The sequence below is a fragment of the Zootoca vivipara genome, chromosome 13, assembly GCF_963506605.1.
Source record: "Zootoca vivipara chromosome 13, rZooViv1.1, whole genome shotgun sequence".
NCBI lineage: Eukaryota > Metazoa > Chordata > Lepidosauria > Squamata > Lacertidae > Zootoca > Zootoca vivipara.
This window is the reverse complement of record NC_083288.1, coordinates 39,091,882-39,108,047: the sequence shown is the minus strand read 5'-3', so window position 1 is coordinate 39,108,047 and position 16,166 is coordinate 39,091,882. Positions and strand designations below refer to the sequence as shown.

The 16,166-nt window shown below is 44.9% G+C and overlaps 1 protein-coding gene across 1 annotated transcript in view; it reads left to right on the top strand.

The window, feature by feature from the left end:
* Positions 1-16,166, top strand: part of LOC118094366 (integrin alpha-X-like) — a 52,815-nt gene that overhangs the window by 32,919 nt on the left and 3,730 nt on the right. Inside the window, exons 14-26 of the mRNA XM_035134686.2 lie at positions 1,449-1,592; positions 2,814-3,020; positions 3,519-3,649; positions 4,356-4,513; positions 5,241-5,401; positions 5,969-6,100; positions 9,864-9,937; positions 10,595-10,736; positions 10,845-10,958; positions 11,103-11,182; positions 12,366-12,449; positions 14,082-14,160; positions 15,197-15,304. Of these exons, the coding sequence (XP_034990577.2) occupies positions 1,449-1,592; positions 2,814-3,020; positions 3,519-3,649; positions 4,356-4,513; positions 5,241-5,401; positions 5,969-6,100; positions 9,864-9,937; positions 10,595-10,736; positions 10,845-10,958; positions 11,103-11,182; positions 12,366-12,449; positions 14,082-14,160; positions 15,197-15,304 (1,614 nt within the window). The remainder of the gene's footprint in view (positions 1-1,448; positions 1,593-2,813; positions 3,021-3,518; positions 3,650-4,355; positions 4,514-5,240; positions 5,402-5,968; positions 6,101-9,863; positions 9,938-10,594; positions 10,737-10,844; positions 10,959-11,102; positions 11,183-12,365; positions 12,450-14,081; positions 14,161-15,196; positions 15,305-16,166) is intronic.

Below are 16,166 nucleotides of genomic sequence, written 5' to 3'. Positions count from 1 at the left end.
ATGGATCCACATGTGTACCTCCAGACCTCATTATCTGGCCCTCAACTCTCCCCAGGCCATACACCCTCATTAGCCTCACCCATCACCTCATCTGCTTTGGCCCCTCCTTAAGTAATGTTGCATGCCATCCCCAATCTCTGAGTGGTGTGAGATTCCAAGGAGTTCCACGCACACTTACCCAGGGTTCATATTTCCTTTCAGCAATGAGGCACAGTGGAGACTTTGGTGTCTTTATGATATAAGGTTTATTTACACAGACAGTGGTACCTCTACTTACGAGCACCTCTGGTTATGTATCCTTCGGGATATGCACACAGCAAACCTGGAAGTATTTTTCTGGGTTTCGTCACGCGCGCGTGCACAGAACAAGCACCTCCAGTTTTGAAAACCTTGGGATCCAACCAGAGCTCCAGAATGGATCCCGTCCGCAACCTGCTGTATATAACTGTATACAACCTGAGCCTATGATGAAGGGACTCACAGCATCAAAGCCCCATGAGGTTCTTGCTTCTCCCATAGCTGCATCTTTGGATTCAAACACAAGAGCTGTCTGGCACAGAATCCCTTTTTCTTGACATTTATTAAATGGCCCATCACTTTCCTTTTGTTCTTCTTAGTGGCTCTTCTCCCAGACAATTTCCTGCACTTGGGAAGCTGACTGGTTTTATATTTTAACTCTTGCTAAATCTCATGTCTGGCATCCAGGTTAACACCCCAAGCATAGATTAAATTCTAGCACCCTCTGGCCCCATGAATTTAGGGGAAGTCATAAACCCACAGTATTTTTGCCTGACTTGAATGTGCCATTGAGCTATGATAAGGCTTCTTGCTTTCCTTGATGGAGGCTAGAGAGGAATGTGTGGGTGTGAAGAAACTAGCCTACTGTACAAAAGTAGCAGTCACATTTATTTCTCCACCCACTTTTGCCTCTGGTCCCACCTATTACTGGCAGGTGGCCCCCAGAAAGTTTCTCAGAAAGAAATGTGGCCCTCAGGCTGAAGAAGGTTCCCTGTTCCTGATTTATAAGTTCCACAACAACAAAAGTAACTTTTGAAGTATCTAGAGACTTGGGCAAGGTGTTCAATCCTGGAAGTGTTGTAGTTGCAAACAATGAACTGGTTGCCATTTCAAACCATTTTAACTATCATTACTCTCACCCAGGGAATTCTGGGTACTGTTAGCATATGAAACCCTTAGCATCATTATAAAACTTTAGTCTCCAGTGTCCTTTGTGGGAAGCCATGACAGCTACATGTCTCAAAACGGTTGAAATGTGCTGCTGCCCCATGTTTGCCTACAGTATAAATCTCCCTCTCTTTTAGTCCCAGGCAATGAATGGATGTATGGGAGAGTCCATTGGATGGGGAAAAGAAGAAAAGAAGGATGTGTAAATGTCTGGGGTCAGGGAGACCAATAAATGGAAAAAGTTTAACAATGGTGATTTTTAGTCCCCCCAGATTGGCTCATACTTTGGTGCTACACTTTGCTCCGTGGACCTTGATAGAGACAAAAACACAGATCTGGTTCTTATTGGTGCTCCCATGTACTATGACGGCATGGCAGGAGGAGTGGTCTACATCTGCGAGAGGCAGGTAGGTGAAGGGGAATGCAGGCTTGCCCTTTGTACTTGGTACTTGTGCTCTGTACAAGAGCAGTTATTTGAGGGCAGGGATGTAAGAAGGCATCCCTTCCCACTCCACCCTGTATTTATCGAATGCAGCACTGATCTGTTCCACTGCAGTTTATCTCCCACCCAAAACAATGCTATTTGTCTCACTGTCCAATGTGGCAAAATTCCACAACTTTCATAGTGTACATACAGTATATAATTAAACACATAAATAGCATAAGTTACATTACCATGAAGTTATTCCAGGCTATGCATTTCATTGCAAAAGAAATGCAATGCAAAGGTGCGGGCGGGGGAGAAGCGAAAATAGTGGCGTGTCATTTGTGGACTGAAAGCAACAACCACAGTGAATACTGATTGTATTCACTAGATTTGTTTCCATTCTAGAAATGGGATGAATACATGAACATCAACAATTTCTTCTCCCATTTTTCTTTTCATCAGAAAAGCACAGCTCTTTTTGTAGCAGTGGGACATCAATAGTATTTTCCTTTCCTAGAGCACATTTTGCGTTTTGGTTTCTGTTGCGAAAGCACAAGAGGTTTGAAGGAAGGCTGAGCAGTGCTAATTAAACAGCGGAACAGACCCTTTTATAGGGCATCACATTGTTCTGCATTTCTGTACTCCTGGCAGCTAATGATGTAGAGTGAGGTCAAGGAAGGACACATGGAATGTTGTGATGTCACACAACACAAGTTGCAGCTCTTCCAACTTGCAGGGTGGAGGAAGCAGGGAGATGGTGTTTGAATGACATGTTTTTCAATGACATTCATAGATTTTCTCAGCCCTGATAGCAGGGGAGAGGAGAACTGGGACACCTAGCAATGAACCAGATAGATAGCTGCTTTACTTATAGAAATAAAGAGATGGGAAAAGTAATTGGCGCCCGCCAATGGGGACGGCCAGAGCCCAATGTGAGCTGGTCTTTTTTTTCATCAAGGGCTCCAAAGTGTCTTGCCAAATGGAAAAACGGGAAGTGCAGAATGAAAGTCAGAAGGGACTGCTTCTATAAATTATAGGGCATTCACTGTCTTACTAGTTTGATTCCTTTGAGTCTTCCCCCCTTCTGGCGCATGGGGGCGCCACGGAACTAACAGTGCAGGAGATTGAAAATAGAAGGAACAACTTCATCAGAACTGGTTTGGTTTCAACCCCTCAAGTGTCCCCTTTCATCATTTGCCAGGAGGATGGGTTTTTCTGCAGCCAGAAATTGCGGGGGGCAGCCAAACAGCCCTTGGGCCGCTTTGGAGCCAGCATAGCAGAAATAGGCGAAATAACTGGGGACCGATGGACAGATGTGGCCATTGGGGCTCCAATGGAAGATGAGAACCAAGGAGCTGTGTACATATTCCATGGGAGCAGAAGATCCATCATCCCAGCATATAGCCAGGTGAGCCCACAGCCCCTCCACCCCCTCCACTCCGTAGCAGGAAGCACAGGCAGCTGTCATTTCACTGCTTGGTGGTCCAAGAAGGCTGAAACTTGAAGCAGTTTATCAATGAAGGAACTCAGACTGGAAGTTTATATAGGAGCTTGAGGGTCCATCCCTTCCTGTCTAATGATCCAGGCAGGTACTTCCATGCATGTTCCCCTCCTCCTGAGTAACCTCATGTGCAGCTAACTGGGCACTTCCAACAACAGCCCTGAAGTTCCTGCCTGGCTCACTGTCACTTTTGCTCCTGTGTCCCTGGGGGAGATTTGAGGTGGTGAGGGTAGTCCAAGAGCCAGCCAGGAACCCAAACATCTGGGATGGGTGACCCCCAGTCTTGGGACAAGGTCATCTAGATCCAAAGACTCTTCTGGGTCACTGGTAGTATGAAGTTCTGCTGGAGGGTCTCCTCTAAGGAGACCTCAGGCACCAACCTCTCCTTCTTTCTCCTGCTCCTAGCGCATCCAAGGCTCTCTGCTTCCCAATAGGCTCCATTACTTTGGCCAGGCTATTGGTGCCGGGAGAGATCTGACTGGAGATGGACTCCCAGACGTAGCAGTGGGGGCTCAAGGAAGAGTGCTGCTGCTGAGGTGAGGAGCTTCGGGACTCTTGGAGCCAACTTTTTTTTAAAAAAAAAAGTCTGCATGCACACTTCCTTTGTAGTACATTGGAGAGTAATCAGTCTCTCATTAATATTTTTTAAAGGAATTCTAATCAAGTATAATAACACTTTTAAATGGTTGCGCAAGCAGTTGTATCAGTCACAAGTGGGAATGGCAAGAGCTCTCTGGACTGATCCAACATATTTTGGTGCCTGAGGTGGGAGATGCAAATGGAACTCCTCCCCCAACTAATGGAACATAGCTCACATTGATAACAAAGAAGCCTATGCAGGAGAACTTCAGAGTTGATGGTGCCCTTTGTGTCTTCCATTCTGCTTCCCTTAATGGCAGAGTTGCCATCCATGGTCTAAGCGAGCAGTTGCTGCAAGTAGGGACACCTTTGAAGACCTAATTCAAAGCCACGACTCTTGTACAGCTTAGTCCTGCTCAGTAATCCAGGGTGGTGATGACATTTCCCCTGTCATTTGAATGCTGAGAACATGCAATATCACAGCAACAGAAATGTCCCACACAGCACAAGATGATGTGCAGACTGGACATGTGACAATTGTTTGGAATGCACTTCTTTTAAACCCTTTGCAAATATAACCCATGGTTGAAATGTCCGGATGGCACTAGCCCTGTGCTCCCGTCTCCCTCCCACCCAAATTCATACCCATTCTGTCTGCAACAGGGCTCGGCCCGTGGTACGAGTAGTGCCCACTATCACCTTCACCCCGAATGAGATCCCCATCGCTGCCTTTGAATGCCAGGACCAGGAAGTTCTTAACAAGGAAGTCAGTAAGGCAACTGTCTGCCTCACTGTTATGTCGGATCCTCGGTTTACACAAGGTAGGCCCAAAGCACTTTGAGGGAGCAGGCTGGGCTTGGGTGCTAGCGGACAGTGCACATAACATGCTAAGGACAGGAGGACCCCTCACCACAAGAAGTGGGGCAGCAGAGAAGCTGGCTTGCCACACAGTTTGATTACCCATCAATACCATATTCCTGTGGCTTTTCAAACTGTGTTCCTAGAAACCTCTGGGTCCCTGAGAAACTTATCAGAAGTTCTTCCATGTGGCAATTACTAATGATGGACAGCTTCCCATCAAGATAGCTTGCTTACTGCTACTGACTTACATCTGAAGATGAATACTGGTACAATTGGACACACTCCGGGTGAACTTTTGCATTGTGTGAGGTAACAGTGAAGTCCCAGAGGCCTACTCCACACCCACGTGCACTGAATGTTTCACCCTGGAGCACAACTCTAATGCCTTGTTTGAAAGCTACTGCCAGATTCTGATGTGAGCCCTTCATTGAGTCCAGTGCCCCTAGAGAGCCCAGAATGGAGGGTGTTAGCAAGGAGGAGGCCCCCAGTTATAAGACCTAATATTGTGAGCTTCCTCTTAACTTGGCAGGCATTTCATTCTTCAATACTGGATGCATAGCTTTAGCTGCGAGCATCAGATGTTCACAAGGATTTTGTGCTGAAGGGCCTTTGCAGAGAATCTGCACAGCACACTGTATCCCTCAGAATCCTATTCTCTGTGTTGTCTTTTCAATTCCTCTCCCTCAGGCAGCAGCCTTTTGAACACCATTACGTACAAGTTGAACTTGGATCCTGGTCGAATGAGGGTTAGGGCCATTTTTAACGGAAATCCAGACTCTTCCTCCATCACCAAGGAGATAAAAATGGGACTGAAGAGACACTGTGAGGAGTATCGCATAAAGTTGCCGGTGAGTTCAGTGATCCAGTGGATGTTTAAAAGCAAAGTCAAATGTTGGCATTCGGGTCCATGCAACAAATGTTGCCACCACTAGGGATAGAAGGACCTGTCAATCTCAGTTTCTTATTTTTCCAATCTTAAATTCACTTAAATTCACTTTGCAGCAATTTCTGCTTTTAAAAAAACCTTATGAAAATTACGGTAATCTGCATTTTAATGCATTTTTTCTTTAAAAAACACATTTTTATATGCATTTCTGACTAACGTACACAATTTTGCAAAAGGTTTTCCCTGATGTAATGTATTTTGTGTGCTATTTTCACCAATGTGATGCACACCTCCCCTAATATATGCATTTTTGTAAACATTGTTTAGTTGGTAAACTGCATAGCAAAATTTGGATAAGTGCAAATTTCGATGGATAGCTGTATTTCTGTTTGCATGTTGTTTTGGAAAGTGCAAATTTGATAGATTCAGCTTCAAATGAGACCTGGATCAAATTTCTTTCCCATCTCTAATAACAAAATAAAGCAGATCCTCACTTATTTTTATTTCTTATCCCTCTCCATTATGCAAGACCTGCGTAGAAGACAGCTTCACACCCATAAACCTCCGGTTGAATTATACTCTCATCGGAGATCCCATTCCTGGTGCTGACAACCTGCAAGCCATCCTAAGCAAAGATAGCTCCCCTATATTTACAGCACCGGTGAGTCCACGCACTCTCTGTTTCCTGTCTGGTTGACTTTCAGTCTGTACATGGAAGTGGCAAAGACGAAGGGCTTAATTTATATAGGGAAATGGTCTCTGATCATTTTCTTTTCTTACCACTTCCCATTTTTCACCGTTTCACCCTGAAATTGTCTTCCCTGAAACTCTCCTTTAGCAGCAAGAAGAACCAATATACAAGGGCTATTGGTTGCACATTCTAGCTAAAAAATATCAGCTGTTCAGTTGACTAAATGTAGGCTTATCCATACTTGCTCTTCTCCCACTGCTTTTCCCTAGAGAAAACTGCTCTTTAGCATTCATTCAGAGCAGGCATCCCCAAACTTGGCCCTCCAGCTGTTTTGGGACTACAACGCCCATCATCCCTCACTAACAGGACCAAAGGTAAGGGATTATGGGAATGGTAGTCCCAAAACAGCTGGAGGGCCGAGTTTGGGGATGCCTGATTCAGAGCAAATTCAATCAGAGCAGGGCAAGGGGGAAACTGCTTGAAAAACTTCTAGGTGGAAGTTTGGACGAACCCGAAGTTTCATAGTCTATTATTAAATGCAGCTGGCTGCCACTAGGACTAGGGTGCAGGAAAGACTTGTACTCCTAGGAAGACTTAGGTTCAGATTTCCACTCGGTCATGAAACTCATTGCAACCTGAGGTTTCACAAAATATAAAACTCTTCCCCCCAAATGTGTTTTTATAAGCTGTTCTCTGACCATAATAAACCATAAACTGGACTTCTCCGCGACCCTTCCCCTCTGCAGGGAGGTGGGACCGATTCGGATGGTCCGCCCCCGCTACTTAATAGATCCAATTGGCTTCCAAAGAGTGGTAGGGGATGTTTTATCCCATGTCGATGGCCTTTCAGCTGATTCCCTGGTGGCCCGCTGGAATGCGGAGTTAACCAGCGCTATTGACTGTCTGGCTCCGAAGCGCCCTCTCAGATTGCATGGAGCCCGGACAGCCCCGTGGTTTTCCCCGGCGCTGAGGGCAATGAAACAGTCGTTGAGACGGCTAGAGCGCCGGTGGCGGAAAACTCATTTTGAATCAGACCGGACACGGGCTAGAGCTCAACTTCGAGCCTACCAAGTGGCAATGGCGATGGCGAAGAGGACCTTCTTCACCGTCTCCATCGCATCTGCAGAAAACAGCAGCAGGAGACTCTTCCAGGTGGTTCGCAATTTAGCGGAACCACCTGCTCCATCCGGGCCCAGTACGGGCCACATGATCTCCTGCAATGATTTTGCAAAGTTTTTTGCAGATAAAGTCGCTCAGATTCGGGAAGAGGTAGACTCCACCGTGGGAGCAGGGCCGGTGCGGGGGAGTGCTAGAGTCCTGTCGAGTCAAGTTTTGTGGGATCAATTTCAATCTGTTACCTCCGAGGATGTGGACAGGCTGCTTAGACGAATGAAACCAACCACCTGTCTCCTTGATCCTTGCCCATCCTGGCTTATAAAAGCTAGCCAGGAAGGGCTGGGCGATGGGCTTCGCGGGTTGGTAAATGCTTCTCTCCATGAGGGAGCCTTCCCAGACCCGCTGAAAGAGGCGGTTATTAAACCGCTTCTTAAAAAACCATCTTTAGATCCGGCCAATATGGCCAACTATCGCCCAGTCTCAAATCTTCCATTCTTGGGCAAGGTGATTGAGCGAGTGGTTGCGGAACAACTCCAGGCACGCCTGGAAGAAGCGGACCATTTGGATCCCTTCCAGTCAGGATTCAGGCCTCATCATGGGACTGAAACTGCCTTGGTCGCACTGGTTGATGATCTCCGGCGGGCTAGGGACAAAGGTAAGAGCTGTTTCCTTGTTCTGCTGGATCTCTCAGCGGCTTTTGACACCATCGACCATAACATCCTTCTGGACCGTCTAGAGGGCTTGGGAGCTGGGGGCACTGTCATGCAGTGGTTCCGCTCCTTCCTCCTGGGCCGTGTTCAGAAAGTGGTGGTGGGGGATGAGTGTTCAGACCCCTGGGCTCTCACTTGTGGGGTGCCTCAGGGTTCTGTCCTCTCCCCCATGCTTTTTAACATCTATATGCAGCCGCTGGGAGAGATCATCAGGGGGTTTGGGCTGGGTGTCCATCAGTATGCTGATGATACCCAGCTCTACCTCTCTTTTAAATCAGAACCAGTGAAGGCGGTGAAGGTCCTGTGTGAGTGCTTGGAGGCGGTTGGAGGATGGATGGCGGCTAACAGATTGAGATTGAATCCTGACAAGACAGAAGTACTGTTTGTGGGGGACAGGAGGCGGGCGGGTGTGGAGGACTCTCTGGTCCTGAATGGGGTAACTGTGCCCCTGAAAGACCAGGTGCGCAGCCTGGGAGTCATTTTAGACTCACAGCTGTCCATGGAGGCACAGGTCAACTCCGTGTCCAGGGCAGCTGTTTATCAGCTCCATCTGGTACGCAGGCTGAGTCCCTAACCTGCCCACTGACTGTCTCTCCAGAGTGGTGCATGCTCTAGTTATCTCTCGCTTGGACTACTGCAATGCGCTCTACGTGGGGCTACCTTTGAAGGTGACCCGGAAACTACAACTAATCCAGAATGCGGCAGCTAGACTGGTGACTGGGAGCGGCCGCCGAGATCACATAACACCGGTCCTAAAAGACCTACATTGGCTCCCAGTACGTTTCCGAGCACAATTCAAAGTGTTGGTGTTGACCTTTAAAGCCCTAAACGGCCTCGGTCCGGTATACCTGAAGGAGCGTCTCCACCCCCATCGTTCTGCCCGGACACTGAGGTCCAGCTCCGAGGGCCTTCTGGCGGTTCCCTCATTACGAGAAGCCAAGTTACAGGGAAACCAGGCAGAGGGCCTTCTCGGTAGTGGCACCCACCCTGTGGAATGCCCTCCCACTAGAGGTCAAAGAGAACAATTACCAGACCTTTAGAAGGCATCTCAAGGCAGCCCTGTTTAGGGAAGCTTTTAATGTTTGATGGATTTCTGTATTTTAGAATTTCTGTTTTTTTGGAAGCCGCCCAGAGTGGCTGGGGGAACCTGGCCAGATGGGCGGGGTATAAATAATAAATTATTATTATTATTATTATTATTATTATTATTATTATTATTATTATTCATTCATTATTCATTGTGACCTTTGGCTGGTCTCTCTCTCAGCCTAACCTACCTTGACAGGGTTGTCACCTAGAGCGCCTTCAAGTGGAGATTCCCAAAGGTTTCCATTGCCCGTTTTCTGCTTCAGAAATTGTTGCTTTAAGAAGTCCCATGCACCTTGAGGCAGCAGCTCCTGTTGCTATCTTCCACCACCCATCTGTTCCCCCATTCTATATGTTAATTGGTGGTGGGGAATTCCTCTTCAGTCCCCTTTTCTCAGTCACCTGAACCACAGGGAAAAGAGATAGTACATGAGGTTGTTGGGGTGCTTACGTATGAGAGTGTGTGGGTGGCCCATTTTGGTTTTGGCCCTGCCCACAGCTGGCAGGCAGATTCCAGAAGGTTAGGAAAGCGGGGAATGTGAAAACATTTTCACATTTCAACTCTAGACAACAAAATGTTACTAGCTTCACCCATCCTCAAATGCTGACAATGTTTGTACCCATGGGCATAGCCAGGAATTTTGTTGTGAGGGGCAGGACTTTTGTTGGGGGGACAGGACTTTTTTTAGGGGGACAGAACCGATGTGATTGGTCAGTTAAGTTAAGCATTTCTATTGTTTTATTTGACCTAGGGGGCAGCTGCCCCCCCGCCCTCCCTTGACTATGCCCATGTCTGTACCCCACCCTTCTTCTTTTCACAGCTACACTTTCAAAAGAATTGTGGTGCAGATGGAGTCTGTAAAGACCAGTTAAAAACCTCCTTCAATTTCTCAGGGTAATGTATGTTTTTCTTCTTCATGTCACCCTACTCTGCTGCAATTTACCCAGACTCACCGAACCTGGTGCATTCCAGGTGCTCATGACTTCAGTGTTAGAGCATTGCAGGGTAGAATGCTAGGTCTCATCTCTTAGCCTCCCCCCATAATTTCCTTTCTTCAAGGCTTAATTAGAGCCAAGATGCAGAATACACTTCGATTTCCAAGGCTCATCTCTGAAACACATAATAATAAATGTAGTAACAATAATGTAGCAACAAAGGAGGGTGGGCATGTAGAGAATGTTCCCTCCCCACCCCCCTGAGCTTCTGTGGGCTGGGTCAGGGTCTCCACAATGGAGGGAATGACTTCCAGGCAGGATTGAGCACTAAGACATATTGTCTTAGGATAAGGCTATTAGCAGCTACTACCCTGGAAGGCTATGATCTGCCTCCACTGTCAAAGGTCATATGCTTCTCAATCCCAGTTGCAGAGAATCACAGGTGGGAAGAGTGACAAGTCACTATTGCACTCAGGTCCCGCTTGTGGACTTCCTACAGGCATCTGGTTTGCCACTGTGAAAATTGGATTCTGGTCTGGATGAGCCCGGGCCTGATATAGCAGGGTCTTCTTACTTTCTTAAGCTTAGAAGAGACTCTCTTCTTTTTTTCCTTCAGCCTGGACACTCTGGTGGTGGGTCTGACGCCTGAGCTCAATGCTACGGTCTCCATCCGGAATGATGGGGAGGATTCCTATGGCACCACTGTGACCTTCTTCTACCCTTCCGCACTGTCCTACCGCAGGCTCTCACTATTGAAGGTATAAGAGGCAAAAGGCAACAGTTCGGCAACAGGGGATTGGGGCTGGCCTAAAAGTTTGTTGCTCACTATCTCAACCAATTCCCCAATCTGGTCCCTCCCACTGCAGTCCAACAGGAGAAATGTGGCTATTAAATGTCCTTCTACCCCTGCGGCAGAGGATGACCTCATGAGGAACACCACCTGTAACATCAACCACCCCATCTTCCGGACTGGGGCTGAGGTAAAGTCCTTCTGTAAGCCAGTGGACCAGGGAACTGTGGTCATCTGGTTAGGATCTCTACTCTAACAGAGTAGACTCCTCCCCTCTCCCCAAAAAACACCTGGCTTCCCTCTTGCTCATTTATTGTGTCATCATCTGTTGCAGGCTATTTTCATTGCCACCTTTTCCGTCTCCCAGAATGCAGATCTGGGGAGAGAAGTACAGATCAATGCCACAGCTGGCAGGTAAGGTTTGGTGTGCCTGGCTTGGGATGAGCTGTTCCTGCTTGATCAGCTTGAATCAGTTTCACTTCAGTTGTCATGATGGCTAGGCCACATTCAAACTGGTTTGTAATGCAATCCCAATAAAGTATTATCAGAAGTAAGTCCCACTGAGTTAAATGAAGCTTACAGTCACACAAGATTTGCAGCATTAAATGTATAATGATGGTGTGGTCTGGGACTCAAGAGACTGTTCATTCATAAGTAATAATAATTTATTATTTCTACCTCACCCATCTGGCTGGGTTTCCCCAGCCATTCTGGGTGCCTTCCAACAGAAGTCATTAAAAACTTCCCTAAACAGGGCTGCCTTCAGATGTCTTCTAAATGTCATATAGTTGTTTATTTCTTTGACATCTGATTCTTTTTCATTTCCATGTGATAAAAAACAACAACCATACAGCAACTTGCATTACTTGTATATGTATTTTTTCCGCAGATGCACATATTGTGTGCATTTAGAAATGCATTTTTATATGCCACACTTTTGAGCTAAGAATTGCATTGCAACATTCTGAGAAGCATGAAAACTAGAGGATAACTGCATTCCGATTTTCATATTAGTCTAGGAAATACAAATCAGGTCATGAGTATCCCTAATACATTCTAACAGGCAGTGGGATGGGGGAGAAATTTGACCCACATCACTTCTGCAAGCAAATCTACCTGATTCACCACCATGTTCCCCAAACAGTATGGAAACCAAAACACAGACACCCTTTAAAATCTGTACTTTTCTGAATTTTGGAATGCAGTTCTCCAGTCATGGAATGCTGACAAGAATGCATATGCTAAGCTAAAGCGTGCATACAAATAGGTTAGTGAAAATAACATACAAAAATGTATTAGATTAGGAAAAATATAAATACAGGTATTAGGAAAAATACAGAATTACATATATAAATGTGAATAATAGGAGTTTGGACCCAGATACTGGTGAATTTTCATGGGGTCTCTTTAAAAAAACCACAGACTGATGTGGAGGGCTGAACTTCAAAATGAAAAAGAGATGAAATGAAAGCAAAATGAACAGATTCACCAAGCCCTAATGTTGTAGAACCACAGTGTATGTAGCAGTCTATGATGGGGCAGTGGCATACATGATAAATGTTCCAGACTTCATTCTGCCTCTCTCTCTTTTTTCTAGTGACAACAATGGCCCTGTAACTCCGGACATGATTCACCAAGCGAAGCTGCTCGTCAAATATGCAGTATTTGTCTTTGTTAATGCGTACGTGACTGCAGATATTCTGGGAGCATCCCAGCCCACCACCCAGCTGCCCTTCTCTACTTACTATTGACTGTCAGAAGGCTTGTTTGCACAACCACTGTTTTTCTTAGGGCTGGTGCCTTAGAATAATGATCCTTCTGTACAAACAAGAAATTCCAGCCATATATCCTTTCCTAATTATCATGGGTCTGTGTTTCACAGTGGCTCTATAATTTCAGCCACTAAATGGAACCCACCCCCTTTTTTAATCAGGAATTGAAAGACCTAGATGAAACAGCATTTGCTGGTTTTCCAGGACTTGACTGGCTTTCAAAAGATTTCAACTTCAGCAGATAGCTCCCCTCATAAGCCTATAAAGCAGAGATAGGGAACCTATTAGTATTACTATTATTATTATTACTACTACTACTATTACTCAATCTGATAGCAGCACTGACCTCATACACGCCTATGCCTTCTGTCTCCCCAAGAAGCTGCACATTTTCTGTACTGGTTTAGATACTTTGGTGAAGGGTAAAATAGTGGTCTTCTTGCAATCCTTTTGTATTAATCCCTAACAAAGTAATTAGGATCCATCTGGTGATATTTCCACATATATTTAGATATCAATTTCTATTCCAATGCATATTGAATTTTCAGCTTCCTCAGTTTCTTCTGTTTAATGAATTATTTTGGATGAATTCAAGTTTAATGAATTTGAATCTTTTGGAATTTGCCACTTCTGATTTATTGGATAACCCCCATTTTGCATATAACTGGCCAATTTTTGTTTGCTGGCTATTGCCTTGCAGTGTGATACTAAGTATGTCTACTTGCAAGTCCCACTGAATTCAATAAGGCTTCCTTTCAGGTAGATGTGCAGCATAACAATAATTTAAATAATTTATTATTTATACCCCACCCATATGGCTGGGTTTCCCCAGCCACTCTGATCAGCTTACAGCATATATTGAAACATAATAAAACATCAAACATTTAAAACTTCCTGATACAGGGCTGCCTTCAGATGTTTTCTAAAAGTTATGTAGTTCCTTGACATCTGAACAGAGGGAGGACGCCATTACTGAGAAGGTCCTCTGTCTGGTTCCTTGTAACTTCGTTTCTCACAGTGAGGGAACCAGCAGAAGACCCTTGGAGGAGGAACTCAGTGTCCAGGTTGAATGATGGGGGTGGAGACGCTCCTTTAGGTATACTGGGCTGAGACCATTTAGGGCTTTAAAGGTCAGCACCAACACTTTGAATTGTGCTCTGAAACACACTGGGAGACAATGAAAATCCTTTAGGACTGGTATTACATGATCCTGGTGGCCACTCACCAGTCACCAATCTAGCTGCTGCATTCTGGATTAGTTGTGGTTTCCGAGTTACCTTCAAAGGTGATATCAGCATACAGTAGCTGATATCTATCAATCACTTACTCACTTTTCTTGGTTCAATCAAAATATATTCATTTCAGGGGGACATGCTAAAATGAATGGCATTGACTGCTATAAAATATTGACTTCATCTAAATTGCCATAGCAATGCTATGCTATGATCTTCCAAAAAGCCATTGGAATGTATTAGTCAAACCCAGATTAATTGCTTTATTACATAGTGATTTTTATCAGACCCTCACCTCTTTTCTTCCAGTGTTGATGAGTCAACCAAGTATGTCAATTTTTCTGCTGGCCAGGAAGACGGAAATCAGACTGTGGAACATCGCTATGAGGTGAGGGGTTTGTGGAGCATTGTGGAATTAAGAATTTGAAAAAGGCAAAATTTCTGTGGATCAGGTTTAGGGAATAAATCCAGACCTTCAGATAAGGGCTTCAGAGCAGCACAACACAAAATGTCATACTGGAGCCACTCTGGGGAGTGTGGTTGGCTGCATCCTTCTTGCCGGACATCATCTTGTGTTATGTTACTCTGAAGCTATTCTGGGAAATGTAGGCAGAAAGAAGAGGCATGGTGGGTGTGCGCAAGCAGCACAAAACAAGCTCCTTGGTTTAAAAGTTTAAAAAGAGGGAAAGAGCCCTCACCCACCTTGTACATTTGCTATCCTGGCCCCAAGGCTGACACTGCTGGAGCCATATAGTAGGCGAGAAGGGCTTGGCAGTACAGCAATCATTTGTCGGATGGGGATGGGAAAATATGCCACATTTGATTTCTATCAGTTTCTCAAAATTCCAGTCTTAAGTTCAGTTCTCCACATTTCCACATCAATTTGCTTTAAAAAAAACATGTTCTCATGAAAATTCACCAGCATTTTAATGCAAATTTCTCCCAGTATACATGGCATATACAATTTTACCTAATTTACACATTTTTGCAATCTTCCTGAATAAAATGCATTTTGGTACATTATTATCTGTGTGTGCGCGTGCACACACACGCATGCACGCTTTACCCTAGTATTGTATTTGCATTTGGCTGGAGAACTGCAACCCAAAATTTGGAGAAGTGTGCATTTCAAAGGATGACTATTTTATATTGCACATTGCTGCAGAAAGTACAAATGTTTTTTAATGTTTGAGGTTTTACTATGTTTTTATATGTACTGCAGGCTACCCAGAGTTTCCCCAGCCAGATGGGCAGGGTATAAATAATAAAATTATTATTATTAACTTAGGTAGATTTGACTTTAAATGCATATTGAATTGAATTTCTCTTCCATCCTTATGGGGGGAATATATCTTGGTTAGTGACAGCAATAGGCTGATTGCTGGGCTCCTGTCACATTTATACAAGATCTTCTTCTTGTTTAGGTGAAGAACACATATACACGAACGGTTCCTGTCTCAATCACGTTTCAGTTCCCTGTGCAACTGAATGGGACATGGGTGTGGAATGCATCCGCGGACATCCTTCCTGAGGTATATCCTTCTGAGACCAAATATGATTTAATTTTGGTTAATAGGACTGAATTAAGTACTGGTGTAGCAATAGTATACAACCAGAAAATTTTCAACCTTCATAATACTAGAACTTGGGTTACCCAATAAAATTGATTGGCTGAAAAAAATTCAAGGGGGACAAAGAAAATACCCCTCCACACATCACATTAACTTATGGCTCTCTTTCGATAGAGGAGTGTATATCCAGAGTGGGCCATCTCCTTCTCCATGTTCTAGAGGCAGGGCTCATTCAGCAAGTTCCTTTTGTATGGATGAAGCCCCTCCCAGTTTCAATCCTGCCTATTCAGTTCCTGTGCTAGCTTTGAGTGAGATTTAATCTGAGAATCTTTTAAAAGCCATTTTGAGAGCCTCTCCAGGCTATCCTATAAGTAAAGAGAGGCAAATTAGACAAAATTATGGAGGATAGCCCTATCAATGGCTGCTGGCCATGAATGGAGAATGGATCCTCCAGGTTCAGAGGCAGTGTTGCTGACTAACAGGTGCTGGGACAAACAACAGTGGATGGCTGGTTCCATCATGGTCTACTTGTGAGTTTCCTAAAAGTACCTGACTGGCCATTGCTGGACCTGTTGTTCCTTTAATCTGATCCATGAGAGCAAGTTTTATGTTCTTCCCTACCTGCTGGTTCCATGGTCACAACAAAAGAATTAAAATCTGTCCTCTACCCATAAGCATGAACAGTGCCAGACTTCCATTGCTGTTTAGCACCCCTTTTCTCACTGTCATTCTCATTATAGTTGAACCATGCTACCTAACCTGTGTTAAGAGATATTCTGCATGTGCCCTGAGCCTTGAACTAGCATAGTTGTTTAGACAAACA